This window comes from Calidris pugnax, unplaced genomic scaffold (assembly GCF_001431845.1).
Source record: "Calidris pugnax isolate Ruff unplaced genomic scaffold, ASM143184v1 scaffold54, whole genome shotgun sequence".
Taxonomy (NCBI): Eukaryota; Metazoa; Chordata; class Aves; order Charadriiformes; family Scolopacidae; genus Calidris; species Calidris pugnax.
Window position 1 is genome coordinate 1,483,668 of NW_015090864.1, and position 12,447 is coordinate 1,496,114.

General features: G+C 45.1%; 1 protein-coding gene across 1 annotated transcript in view; it reads left to right on the plus strand.

Moving 5' to 3' along the window:
• The window catches only part of WNT3A (wingless-type MMTV integration site family member 3A), a 126,567-nt gene that overhangs the window by 65,831 nt on the left and 48,289 nt on the right, over positions 1–12,447 (plus strand). Inside the window, exon 2 of the mRNA XM_014944886.1 lies at positions 4,148–4,389. Within this exon, the coding sequence (XP_014800372.1) occupies positions 4,148–4,389 (242 nt within the window). The remainder of the gene's footprint in view (positions 1–4,147; positions 4,390–12,447) is intronic.

Here is a 12,447-nt window from a genome sequence, read left to right on the forward strand (position 1 = left end):
TTGGGTTGTTGTTGCTTTTTTAGTGGGAAGGGAAGGTTGGAAGGTTCATAAGGTTCATATCTCATGATCAATAAAAATGACAGGAAGCTGAAAGAACTTGGTTCTCCTAAAGATGAACTGACTCTAGAGAGAAAGTGTTTACACCTGGGAGCTGGAAGCAGAGACCAAAAGAGGGTGCTCTGATAGGTGTTATCACATCCAGTGAGCTAGGAGGAGGACTCTGCTTAGCTATTTAACAGCAGAAACACTGTTCATGGAGAGGTGTTTTGAGATTCCACCCTGTATCTTCAGTGGAAAGTCAAGTGACTACACACTCCTCCATGAAATGCCAAATTTGCATTACACTGTCTCAGTGCCTGATGACGCCTTGAGAACAAGACTCTTGCTGGAGATTGTCTTTTGCAGATTAAGCTTTCCAGACTGTAACACAGATCAAAGCAAGGTGTGACTGTTTCCCTTCTGTATTGAGAAGGGAGCAGTGTGAAAAGCAATTAAAAGTATTTCTACATGTTTTTATTTTTTTGTTATCTCAGATGATCTTCCCAGCAATCGAAACGAATAGTTGAGGGCACCAACCTATAAACTCCTCTTCCTGTGACTGACGTTTTCAATCTACCACTGTGGTAATCACCAAAAAACATAGAGACAGGCATGAGTTTGCCTGTTCGCATAAATTAAAGTTTGAGAGACTAGAATCCTAAAGCTTCATCCAGGTCCCATTGAAAGAGTTCAAGAAAGTCCTCCTTGCTTCACAACAGGAGGGATGGAGCCTACAGCAGGTTGTTTCTATCTGAGTGGATACTTTGTCTTCACTGGGAACTGGACGGGGCAGTTTTGAAAGCTTTGGGAAGGATGACGGTGATTCTTGTTGATGTGGGAACAAGCTCTACAGATGTTTCCACCAAAATTAGCTTTAGACACTGGAAAGTATCCATGTCCTGAACTCCTTGTATAGTCAATGGCTGAACTGTTCTCTGAGGGATGACTTAGAGCAATCAAGTTAGTGGTCTTTTCTGGAGGTTTCCATGAAGGCATCTATCTCTCCCCACCATTTACAGAGATAGGACCATGTAGCTCCTGAGCCTAAAGTTGGCATCTGTGAGTACCTCCTAGCTCCCAGTCCTCAGCAAGCTGAATGGGTTGAGATTTGGGGATGTGGCACTCTACGACTCCGAATTCCCAACAACGCCACAGAGGCATCACACTCAAGTCCTCTGAAGCCTGACACAGTGTTTTACATGGTGCCTTTAGTCCAGAAATTGCGATGCAGTGGTTTAGAACTTAACAGTGAAAGAGAAAGTGCACAGTGCAGTCAAAGTGCAAACACTCTTTGGCTTGGCATGGGCTCCATTTCACAGGTGCTTTTCTGCCACTAGTTGTTCCTCGAATCTATCTAAAGCTCAAGAAAACCCACATCAAGCCACTTAGATAGGGAAAACAAGTTAACTGGGTCCTTTCCTTGGTCTTCTCCTGTGGGTTCCTGCAGGTTCCTGCAGGAACTTGCCTCCTTCCCACAGCTGAGCTCTTTGCATGGACTTAGACACAGCACTTAACTTTCCTGGGTGGGAATTTTTCAAGGAACTTAGCCATCCCGATTGGTAGGTTCATGATTCATCTGGAGAATTTTACAGGGCAGACATATCCCACTCAACCAGTCACCCAGGCTGTCCTGATAGTCTAGCCAATACAGTCAATGGAGGCAAGACCATGATTCACCTCATCCCAAAGCAGACGTCTAAAGTAAGGCAGATGAATCGTGCCCTAGAAGTGCCTGTTTCTCTCCACTGACTGATTACAAAAGCAGGCTGGGGTGAGTAGATCAGCTGGAGATGTCTGTGTTGCAGATATCAGAAGGTAGGTGAGATGAACATGGTTCCTAGTTGAAGTGAGCTGCCTTCCACCCTCTTTTAATGCAATGGAAGAGGAGAAGAACTTCTGTAGGGCAGTTGCTACTTGTCTCATATTCCCTCCCCGGGGTAGGATGAATTGTCCTCAAATGTTAGGTGAGATCAATCTTCTCCTAAAAGTGCAGCTGAGGTGGAAAGAGGCACCTAAGGAAATCAGCTGAAAGCCCTTTGCTTTCCCAGGCACCTTCTACCTTGCCCATCTGAAGTACATTTTCTGGGTGATGTCTTGGATGGCACGGTCTTGGCTGAGCTGATTATCTTGGTGCTAGACTCCTACTAGAACCATTTGGGATCCAGAAATGGATGTTTCTATATCTCATCTGCCTGGAAAGGTCTGATTTGCAAGTCTGAGTGTGTTTAGCAAAGCCACTTTCAGCCTAAAATCCCCTGGCATCTGACCTCCTGAATGCCCACCTTCTTTTTATTCCTGTCTTATCTTGACCAGGTACCCACCAGGAAGGGAGCAAATTGACTGCAAGTACCTTTCTCCCATAAAAAGGACAGTCATATTAAAATGTTTTTTATCCTAGCCCAGGAAAGTACTGAAGTCAAGCTAATTTTCTTGTGAACTTCAGAAATGATAGAATTCTTGTACTTTTTTTTATTGGAATAGCAAGTGTGAAAGCTTATTCCCTGACTGCCCTGTTGATAATTCTAAGACACCAGGCTGTTCCCAAATGAAAACCACATAGAAAAACGAATGTAAACAGAAATACACACTGCCCAGGCAAGTTTCTGTTTGTCATTAATTCTGAGAAGAAAAGCCAATCAAGAGATTTAATTAGAAGAAAAGGAAATTATATTCTAAAAATCCCTTCAGTTTTAGTAATCAAGGTTATTATTAGAAGCACCAGTAAAATCACTTTAAAAATCTATCTAATTAGCTACATATCTGCCGATCTCTCTGCATAGCTGACTTGTTTGTCTCTAAGGCTTCAACCAACCTAATGGTTCATGGACACTCCTTTCAACAGACTTCCATTTGGCTGAGCACAGGATTTACACTCAAGTTTTGTTGGTGTTTTGTTTGGTTTTTTAATTTCCTTCTCCTCCCTTTAACCAAAGCAATTTATAGATTGATGGGCAAAGTAGGCTCTCCACGTCCTTGTGACAGTACAGAAAAGCTCGCATTGTTTTGAGAAAATATAACCTCACAGCTGAAAATTCCCAAATTCACACTGATTTGAATTTAAAGTGAAAAAGTGCTAAACTAATATCCAGAAGGATCCTGACAGCCATTTTAAGAATTTATTTTTTAGAACATTTCATCCAGGTTAGAACATCCCAGTATTAAGCTTTGCAAAGCAAATGCTTGGATTAAGCAGGTGTGGAAATGCTTTGGCAAACAGCAGAAAATCTCTTCTAGAAGGAGGTTGCCAATATGCCAGCCATGGCTCCGAACTCACGTGCACCTATGCGTGAATGTTTCCAGGAATGAGTTCACATGGGAATAGCACTGATATTGGACCCATATTAAGCCATAGGAGAGTTTTTCCCCCAGATTCTTTCTTATCCAGCAGGGATATACCTCCATCCCCTTTCCTCCACAGCTTATGAAAGCATCGTGGAGTAGTGAGTTTATGCAGTGTTCCTGTAGCATTTAGCTCAGACTTGGGTTTTTTAAGTTCTTAAGGTCCAAACTGCTTGAGTCTTTAGGGTCAGTTTCAGTGCGCAGAAGTTACCTGGTAAGGTTCAAATATATAAGGCACATTGCTGAATTGTATAATGGTTGTCCATTTTTGTTGTCCCCCTTCCAAAGACTTGGAACATGGTTTCTTCTACTTGGTGTAGCTCTAAAGTGCTTGTGACTTTCTAATCCCTGGATTTCCTCAGCTGCCGAAATTTCCTACAAAACCTCCCTGATTTTGTACAGTTTTGCTTGGTTTTCAAATAAAGAAACATGGTTTTGACCCTCTGGTTGCAAAGTAAACTACTTGTGTGAGCTGAGCATCTTTGTTAAGAAGCAGCACAATGATGGACTAAGGCTTTGAGAGGATGAAGAAAAGGGAAGGAAGTTGCTAAAGGCAAAGTTGGTGGTCTTGTTGGGTCTGTAGGGAATTTCAGGAGAGAGGTGAGATCGTTTTGTGGGGGGAGTGACAGTGGAAAGAACATTTGCTGGAGAGGAGAATGCAGAGGAACTGAAAATGTTGATTTTCCATCTCCATTCTTATGAAGCAAGTACAAAGATGAAAGCCAGCCTGACAGCATCTCTTTTTCCTTGTGTTTTCTTTTTTTTCCAGGTCCTTGGCAATTGGTCACCAGTATTCCTCCCTGGGGACTCAGCCCATCCTCTGTGGGAGCATCCCAGGACTGGTACCCAAGCAGCTACGTTTCTGTCGGAACTATGTGGAGATCATGCCCAGCGTAGCAGAAGGCGTAAAGATTGGGATCCAGGAATGCCAACACCAATTTCGAGGGAGGAGGTGGAACTGCACGACCGTCAATGACAGCTTAGCCATCTTTGGCCCCGTGCTAGATAAAGGTGAGTGCATTGCTACGGGCTTGGCAACAGCAACATCGATGGTGGAGTAGTGGCAGAGATCTTAAGAAACCTACTGTGAATTAATTTGTTTGTGACAAAGCGCCACATAAAATGGGCTGCCAGAGATAGTACTTGAGCTTGATAAAGGAGGTGTGACATGGCTAGGGAAAAATTTGGTGGCCCAGGACCTCATCCAAGCAGTTCCAACCTGACCCCGAAGGTCTTTTGTAGAGACAAGAGGATAATTAAGCCTTGTCATAGGGATAGCAAGCAAACCTGTGCCTCCCCAAAGGAAGGAGAGTGGTTACCCACCATCTCCATCGCACAGCTGACATCCAGTCACATCTAACTACTATTTCTACCTCAAACCACTGCTGGGATTGAATAGGTCCAGAGAACTTGGAAGTGTCCCATTTGGCAGTGTGCAGAGAGTGGGGTCACCTCTGACCCTGCTTGGAGCAGGAGGTTGGACTAGAGACCTCCCAGGGTCCCTTTCCACATGAATTATCCTATGATCCAAAGTGCCTTGGAAGGATCATTGTGTTTTCGGTGGTCAAGCTGGATGTCTAGCTCCTATTCTGACCCCGTGGCACTTCATGCCACATTTTCAGTTCTCTCAATGATTGCAGAGAGGAAATGAGGGGCTGTTGGGTGTGGTTCCTAGGGGTTGGACTTATGAGAGAACATCAATTTTGGTACTATAATGGGGTACAATGAAGATCAAAGGCCTGAGGAAATCACCATCAGTTAATGGTTCTGCTTTCCTTGGTTATGAACATGTCAAATTAAGACAGCGTGCTAATTCAGGCAACTAATTCTGACACAGCACCCATTGATATAAGTGGGAGATCTTCAAAATGTTTTTCCCTAGGTTGTTGGAAGCAGTGGGATTTAAGCACTTGGCTAACTCTGAGTATCTGCTCTTTTTCCCTACAAGTTGGCAGGAGCCTATTTTAGCCTGTAAGAACTGTTTTACCCTTCTTTGCCCTCGTAGCCTGTCTTTTAAAGTCCAGCCTGCTCCTGCTGGTCTCAGCAAGTCTGGGTCAAGCTCTGCCTTTCCCTTTAGCACAAAGGAGTTTGTCCAAGAGGCAAACTCATGTTGCATTTGATTCCTGCCCAGATGGTAGGTCCAGGTGCCCTGTGCAGACCTGTGCAGGAATATGACTGCTTTCTCTGAGGACACCAACAATAGAAGAGGCTCAGAAATCCTCTTTTCTTTCTTTTTTTCTTTGTGATTTTGCAAAAGAGTAACATTTACAGGTTCCTAACAGTCTGAGAGTTGGAATTACTTTGTCTGGAATAGCAGAGTAGCGCGGTTTGACGTCTTATGAGAGGGAAGACCTGGGATAGTTTCAGGGAATCTTCTGAGTTGGTGTATGTAGCTGAACTACACCCACCCTGGGTCACGTTCTCCCAGTGCTTGCCATCTGGAGATCGGGGTTTTGTTTGGTTTTCCCCTGCTGCATTATTCAGAAGAGACTTGGGCATTTCCTCTTGAGGGAATTTTGAAAAATAGGGCAGCCAAGAAAGAGCAAAGCCTTGATTTGTATCGTGGCAGGGCCTCCACCAGCCACAACAGGCATTTTACACACCCCCAGCAGGAGAAGGGGTGGTTTCAGCTGGTGGGGTTCTCCCTTTAGAGCTGGAGAGCTGGAGCACAATATTAATACTGGTGTCACTATTTGGGTTTAATAGTGAGAAACCATCCCAGAATAATTACACCTGTAAAATCTGCACTGTAATGCACTTAAGTGCATTATCAAAGTGTCATACCACGATATTTTGCACGCAATTAAAACACTCGTTCTGGGTACATCACCCTTGGGTTGAATTAGGCCAGTACAGCCAGACTGGATATTTTTCCCATACACACAAACCCAGTGTGACTTTCCAAAGATCATTCACCGGGCGCAGGCAGTGGGGGAGCCAGATAACCAATGTCTTTGGCTGGATGTCCCCAAGGACACACAGAGCACGTCGTGCTCCCAGATGTTCTCGGATTAGATGCTCCACACCTCCTGTAGCAATTCAACCCTGTGCCTGAGGAAAGTGATCCTCACCTCCTTGTTGACCGAAGGAACCCCGATCCCACAAGCTGCCAAAGGCTCTTATCTCACAACGGTGTCGACACGAAGGGTCTGTCCCTGCTTGAGAGTGCAGGCTTTTGGTAGCCAGGCTCAGGGAGGGAAAGAAGGCTGGGAAGATTTCATAACTGAAGAATGTTGTTCCTTGAGGGAGAATCAAACCACCCTTCAGTTTTGCTTCACCTACAGCAGGAGGGGGGAGAAAAAAAACAGCTCAGTCGCATTCTTGTGCGGCAGATCCCCCAGGGTAGGAACATATTTGAGCTCCTACCCCGAAAGAGAGAAGGAGAAAAGGAGAGAAAGAAAGCAAGCAAAACTCTCCTCTGCAGCCTGGATTTTAAGTCACCCAAGATCTAACTTCAGCTTCTCATTTGAGTCAATGAGGACCTGATCCTCCCTCAACGTAGTCGCTAAAGCAACTCTTTTTGCCTTACACGACTATCTGCAATTCTTTCATTGAAAAGGACTGATTTTAATGCCTTCAGGAAATACTTTCTAGGCCCAAAGCTCACTGAGGCTGCCTCGCTGTCTGGGCTGCCCTTGCTGCTTTGGTCTCTCATTGCTAATTCAGGGCTAGGCTTGAGCTTTGATTCAGCCGTGCCAAACTGTCACCAGACTCTGGTCCTGCTAAGAGCCATATTCTGCTATCTCATCTGAAACTAGACTCTTTTTCCCCATCAGCCTGTTTATGGAAGGAAATCCCACCTGTTTTAGCTACAACTATATTTATGTATACTTCTTTTTTAACATTTCCGTAGCCAGGCAAAACGAATCACGTATTAAACAGCGATGGTATTCATGAGCCCAGCTACAAAGGAATGGTGATGTTCAGGGGATCCAGACCTGTTGCTATTTCGAGGTGATACTTGACAGGCTTGGCCATAAATTGCTCTAGCTCTTCATATGTCATTCAGGACATATTCATTTACTCAGTTTTGCCTGTTCTTGGCCATGGAATAAATATTCTCTGTTCAAGGAGAAAAGTGTCACCTTCCTCACTGTGCTGTGCTACCTGCATAGAGAACGATTCAGGAATTAGCAGGAGGTGAAATTGCTATGGGGTGATTGGAAGGGGGTTTTTCTCCTCCTCCGTGGTCTTGGGGACACATGAGCAGCTGTGCAGCTCCATGGGGAAACATTCAGACAGGTGCCACTGTTGGGTCTTTCTTGCAAAGCACTAGGAAATAGGTGAACTCGGGGATCCTAAACTATTGGGAATGCAAAGAACAGGATGCCGATATAGGAAAAGAAGTGAGCCTGATGTCTTTTCCTCTACCTGAACCTACCTGTCTGTCTATCAGTCATATACAAGAGGATATAGTTCATATGATTTCTAGTCTCCTAGAAATTCAAATCTCAACTACTGGACAGCAGGAAGAACCCCTCACTTGATTTTTCCTACAGAGTAATTTCTAGAGGAAAAAAGTAGTTTTCATTTGTTTCTTGACCTGTATTTTGTGAAGCTGTGGAGTGGAACATGGTCTTAGCCACATGACTTTAAGTGATCAACTTAGCCACAGCTTGTGCCCAGCCACTTACCTGGGAGGTTTGGCAGTTTGTAAGGCAGTTGCTGTGTCTTTCAGTTTCCCAAAGACAAGGAAAGATCTTTGAGTTGCCTTTGGAGGGTGTAGTAGAGGGAGATGCCATCACTGGCAACAGAAAGTGAACTGTGCGACCTAACAGGTGTTTTCTATCTGAAATTTAAGTGGCATTTACTGGGAATTGTGTCTTTCACCCTGGTTTTAACATTTATAGACTGAAGACACTGTTGATGTTTAAGTTGTGGTGCATTTTCTAGTCTCTCAACATTGTGCGAACCCTCTTTGAAACTCCTGTGTGGGCAGAAATATGAACTGATCTCAAGAGAAGTAATAGAATAAAAGTTTATCATGGCCCTGTCTCTTTAACGGACCTCAGCACACAATTAAGTCAAAATAAAAGTTTCCTCCCTCTCCTTCCCCCATTCAATAAAAGTAAATTACCTCAAACTATTTAAGCCCCCAGTTCGTTTAAATTTAAAAAGGGAGCCCTTGTCTATCTATTTCTTTCACTCACTCCCACCTCCTTCTGCTAAAGACTGGCTGGGGCTTTAAACCTGCCAGCTGGACTGAGAAATGGTTAATAGTTATTGTGGAGGAGCAGCTTTTAATGAACTATTGAAGAATGATACATTGATGGAGTAATGGGAGTTTAAGTCGCTCTGTAATGAAACAGGTTCTCAGCGCGGACCCATTGTGGTGTAAATACGGCACGTCTCTCCCACTGTTTGGTCAGGACTAAATAGCAGAGGCCAGAGGGGGGTCAGCTTATGGGGTCTCCGCTTTAGTTAATCAATCTGATTGGATTAGGGTCACTGCGATCCCTAATAATGTCAAAGGTTACGCCAAACTGGATTAAATGCTTTGTTGGGGAGGGCTCAGATTCTTTCAGCTTTCGCCGACGGGGCTTGTTTATTAGAGTTTAACACTCGTGCAACCTTGGGAAGCCACACCGTCCCTTTTTGTACGTCGGGGCGTTTGCCGGCGCGCGAGGGGGTTTGAACGAGCCAGGGCGGGTGCGCGCGCGTCCCGTTGCTTTGTCAAGTGTCCGCGCCCGTCGGATGTGCCCTCTGAGGACATATATCAAATTCCCCACTGGACAAATGAGAGCCTAATGGGTGATGCAGAGGCTCCGAGGCATAAATTCATTCCGGAAATAATTGTTGGCCGTCACCCCTGCTAGAAGGCAAATGACAAGAGCCACAAAAGTGGCGGAGTGACCCACTGTTCCTGTCTCCCTGGGTTAACCCTGTTCCTGTCCAGCAAAAAAATGTTCCTTTTGACGCAGCTCCTGTCTGTGCAGTTACCAGGATGAGCATAGAATGAAATATGGAGTATTCAAGACCGCTTTATTGCTTCATTATTAAACTGGGAAGATGTCTTGCCTTCCAGCAGTTTTAACTCAAATCTAGGTGGGATAAAATGGGATAAGATCCCCTTGTCACCTTGCCAAGGGAGACCATGAAGGATTACTATTATCTTCAGTCTTGATGTTTCTGAAGATGATGCTGTCCTATAGACAAGTCAAAGCGTCCTTCAGAAAATGATACCAAGTAATCTCTTGAAGGCCATCTGGCAATGGAAAGGGTCAGCAAGAATAGTGCATTATTGGAAGAGATATAAGATCTCTGGATCTCAAATGCCTCTTTCTTTCCTGAGGTAGAGAGCACACTGCATGTTCATAGCTTTCCAGGACTGTCAGATTATCCTTACATGATGCAGACTGGAGAATTTCACCTCAAGACTTCTGGAATGAACCCAAAATCTGGATTTGACTATGACATCTCTTCCCAAAGGACATGTTGCCTTGACATACCACCAAGAGATAGACAATCTATCTGCCTCCTGTTTTACAAGTCTCCTCATTTCTAATGCAACACTGCTCTGGTGTTGATAACTAGCTACTATATTTTCCTTTGTTACATTAAGAATAACTCTTCTAGAGCAGAGCACTTTCTTTACTTGCACTTTATGAAAAGTTAAAAATGAGGTCTGCAAAAGATCAGTGAGTCAGAAAAAGTTTGGGTCCATTATGTCAGACAGGTCAAGGGAGTTCCATCTGATGCTTGGGTCCTCTGGGGTATGATTCATCTGATGTATTGTAGACAGTTAGGATTAAATTATTCACACCCTGAAGTTTCTACATTTCTCCATCAATCACTGAGGGAATCCAGGGAGACCGGCTCTTGATGAGAAGATTCCTGCTCCCAGAGACCACATGAAGGGCAGAGCAGGCATTTGTCTAGCTCATGAGAGAGGTGGGATTCAAGTCACATCCAGTTTCATTTGGGGTGTTTGGCACTGTTACCTTTGCAGATAGGTTTATTTTGGGCTCTACATCTTTGGGGATAAGTTCCATATCTCATCTCTTTCAAGAGAGCCAATACATATCTGTGTTCGTGGAGTGACTCTTTTGTCCCTGCTACTGCTGTGGATGGGAAAGCTCATCTTGTGCAAAATCCATGTGAGTCTTCCCCCAGGTTTAGCAAGATTGGAACAAGGCTTTTAAATTCAGTTATAATACCTGGGAGACACAAGTCTCCTTGGTAATTTTTTCTTGCTGTGTTGTAACAATATCGCTCCACGGGCTCTCTGATAGGACTGATCTCATCTCCCAGAGTTAGATGTCAAAGTCTGAGCTAGTCACCCCAGGCTCCCTTTGTAGTCAGTGGAGAGCAATCGGCATCTCCAGAGAGCAATTCATCTGACCTATCTTAGACACCTATCTCAGGATAACATGAATCATACCAAGATGTTTATTTCTCTCCATTGACTATAGAGGGAGCCTAGGGCTACAGGCTCAGACTTCCATGTGCATTTCTTAGAGGCCCAGTTTGGGGGCAAATAGCTCCCACCCCCCATCTTTCTTCTCTTAGAAAGCAGCCCTGACATCCAGCCTCTGTTGGAGAGGCCATTTTACTAATGGAAGAACATGGCACTGAAAAGGATCTCCTGGACCACTGAATACAGGCAGTCCCTTCCTATTTCAGGCCTAATCCCACCTCATGATGTCTTGCATGATTTAAAATTAACACGTTTAGCAGACCTCATAATATCTTCCTGATGGCATTCTGGCATCTCAGTTGTCTCTGTGCCAAATGCTTCCCCCCCTTTCCCTGTTCTGGATCAGACTTCTCCACTTCTGCAATAAAGTAAGGCATGAGCAGAAAGCCACAAGATACTGATCCATCCAGGAGGTTAGTTACATGTAGGAGGTACTCTCTGCTCTCTCATGAAACTCTTCCCAAGAGGATCTGATTTCCAACCACACCCCGTCTACCTCTCCGCTAATGGCAATTTGGGCAGCTGCCCTGGTATCAACAACGGAGATCTACAAACTCTACCCTGTAACTATGGGGAAGGAAACTGGAAGGATCAGGATTGAAAATGTGACTATGCAAGCTCCACTCAGCCGTCGAGATGCATAATACTGCAGGCCAGAGATTTGCCAAGGCTGCTGAGAAAAAGACTGGCAGGTCCTGGCTAAAGAGAGAAGCATCGGTTGTGTTTAGTGTCAGTGTGAATTGAGCTTGGAGCTGGGGGTTACTGCAGGGGATGAGACAGGCATAAGTGCCGGCATATCCCTGCATTGCCTGAGTCCACGTTCCAGCCCACAGGTACAGAACAGTCCATATTCATGGTTACAGCATTTCTGAGCTGGCTGTTACCTAGTTAGTTCAGTACAGGCAGCAGAAACGAGGAGGAAATGCAGTTTAGGGAGGTCTAGAGGAGCTGCAGCCACATATCTGGTTTGTAGCCCACATCAGTACTGGGAGATTAGCAGCTTCTACTGAGCCTTGGCAAGAGCTGCAAGTTGCAACGGCAGCAAACAGAGATGCTGAGGAAGCTTGCCAACGTGTTAGTCCTTCAGCCTCTGGGAGCAGGATACCAATGAGGTAGTAGAGGAGCTCCTTCTCTTACTGCTGGAGCTACTGTAAGGCCAGGTCACTGTCAGAAAGGATGACTTCAGCCTCTTGTGACTTCTGGGGTGTTCAAGGGCAACCCTCTGGTACAGTAGCACCAAGAAGACTACAGTGACCATCACATCTGGCTGTATTTGCCTTTCCATCCCCAACGCAATTAGATGGATCAACTGGAGGCTGGGCATGGCTTGGGTTTGGTGGGCTCAGGTGTCACCTGGGCTTCTTAGCGAAGAGGCCCTGACCTCATCCCTTCTCCACCTGCAAAATGATGCCGGGATAAAGATCTGGTTCTTGTGCATCTCTACAGTTCTCTGGAGAGGAGACAGCCCGTGTAAACAGCTGTAAACAGCCAACACCCAGACACGGGCTGCAAACGCGGGAGAGTGGTGACGGTGAAAAGGAAATGGCAGCGCTGCCAGGAGAGGATCCTCTCTGCTTTCTGCGCTCCCTCTACCTCCCACTGCACCAACTCCCATCTGTCAACCCTGACATGGAGATTTTTTTTTTTTTTTT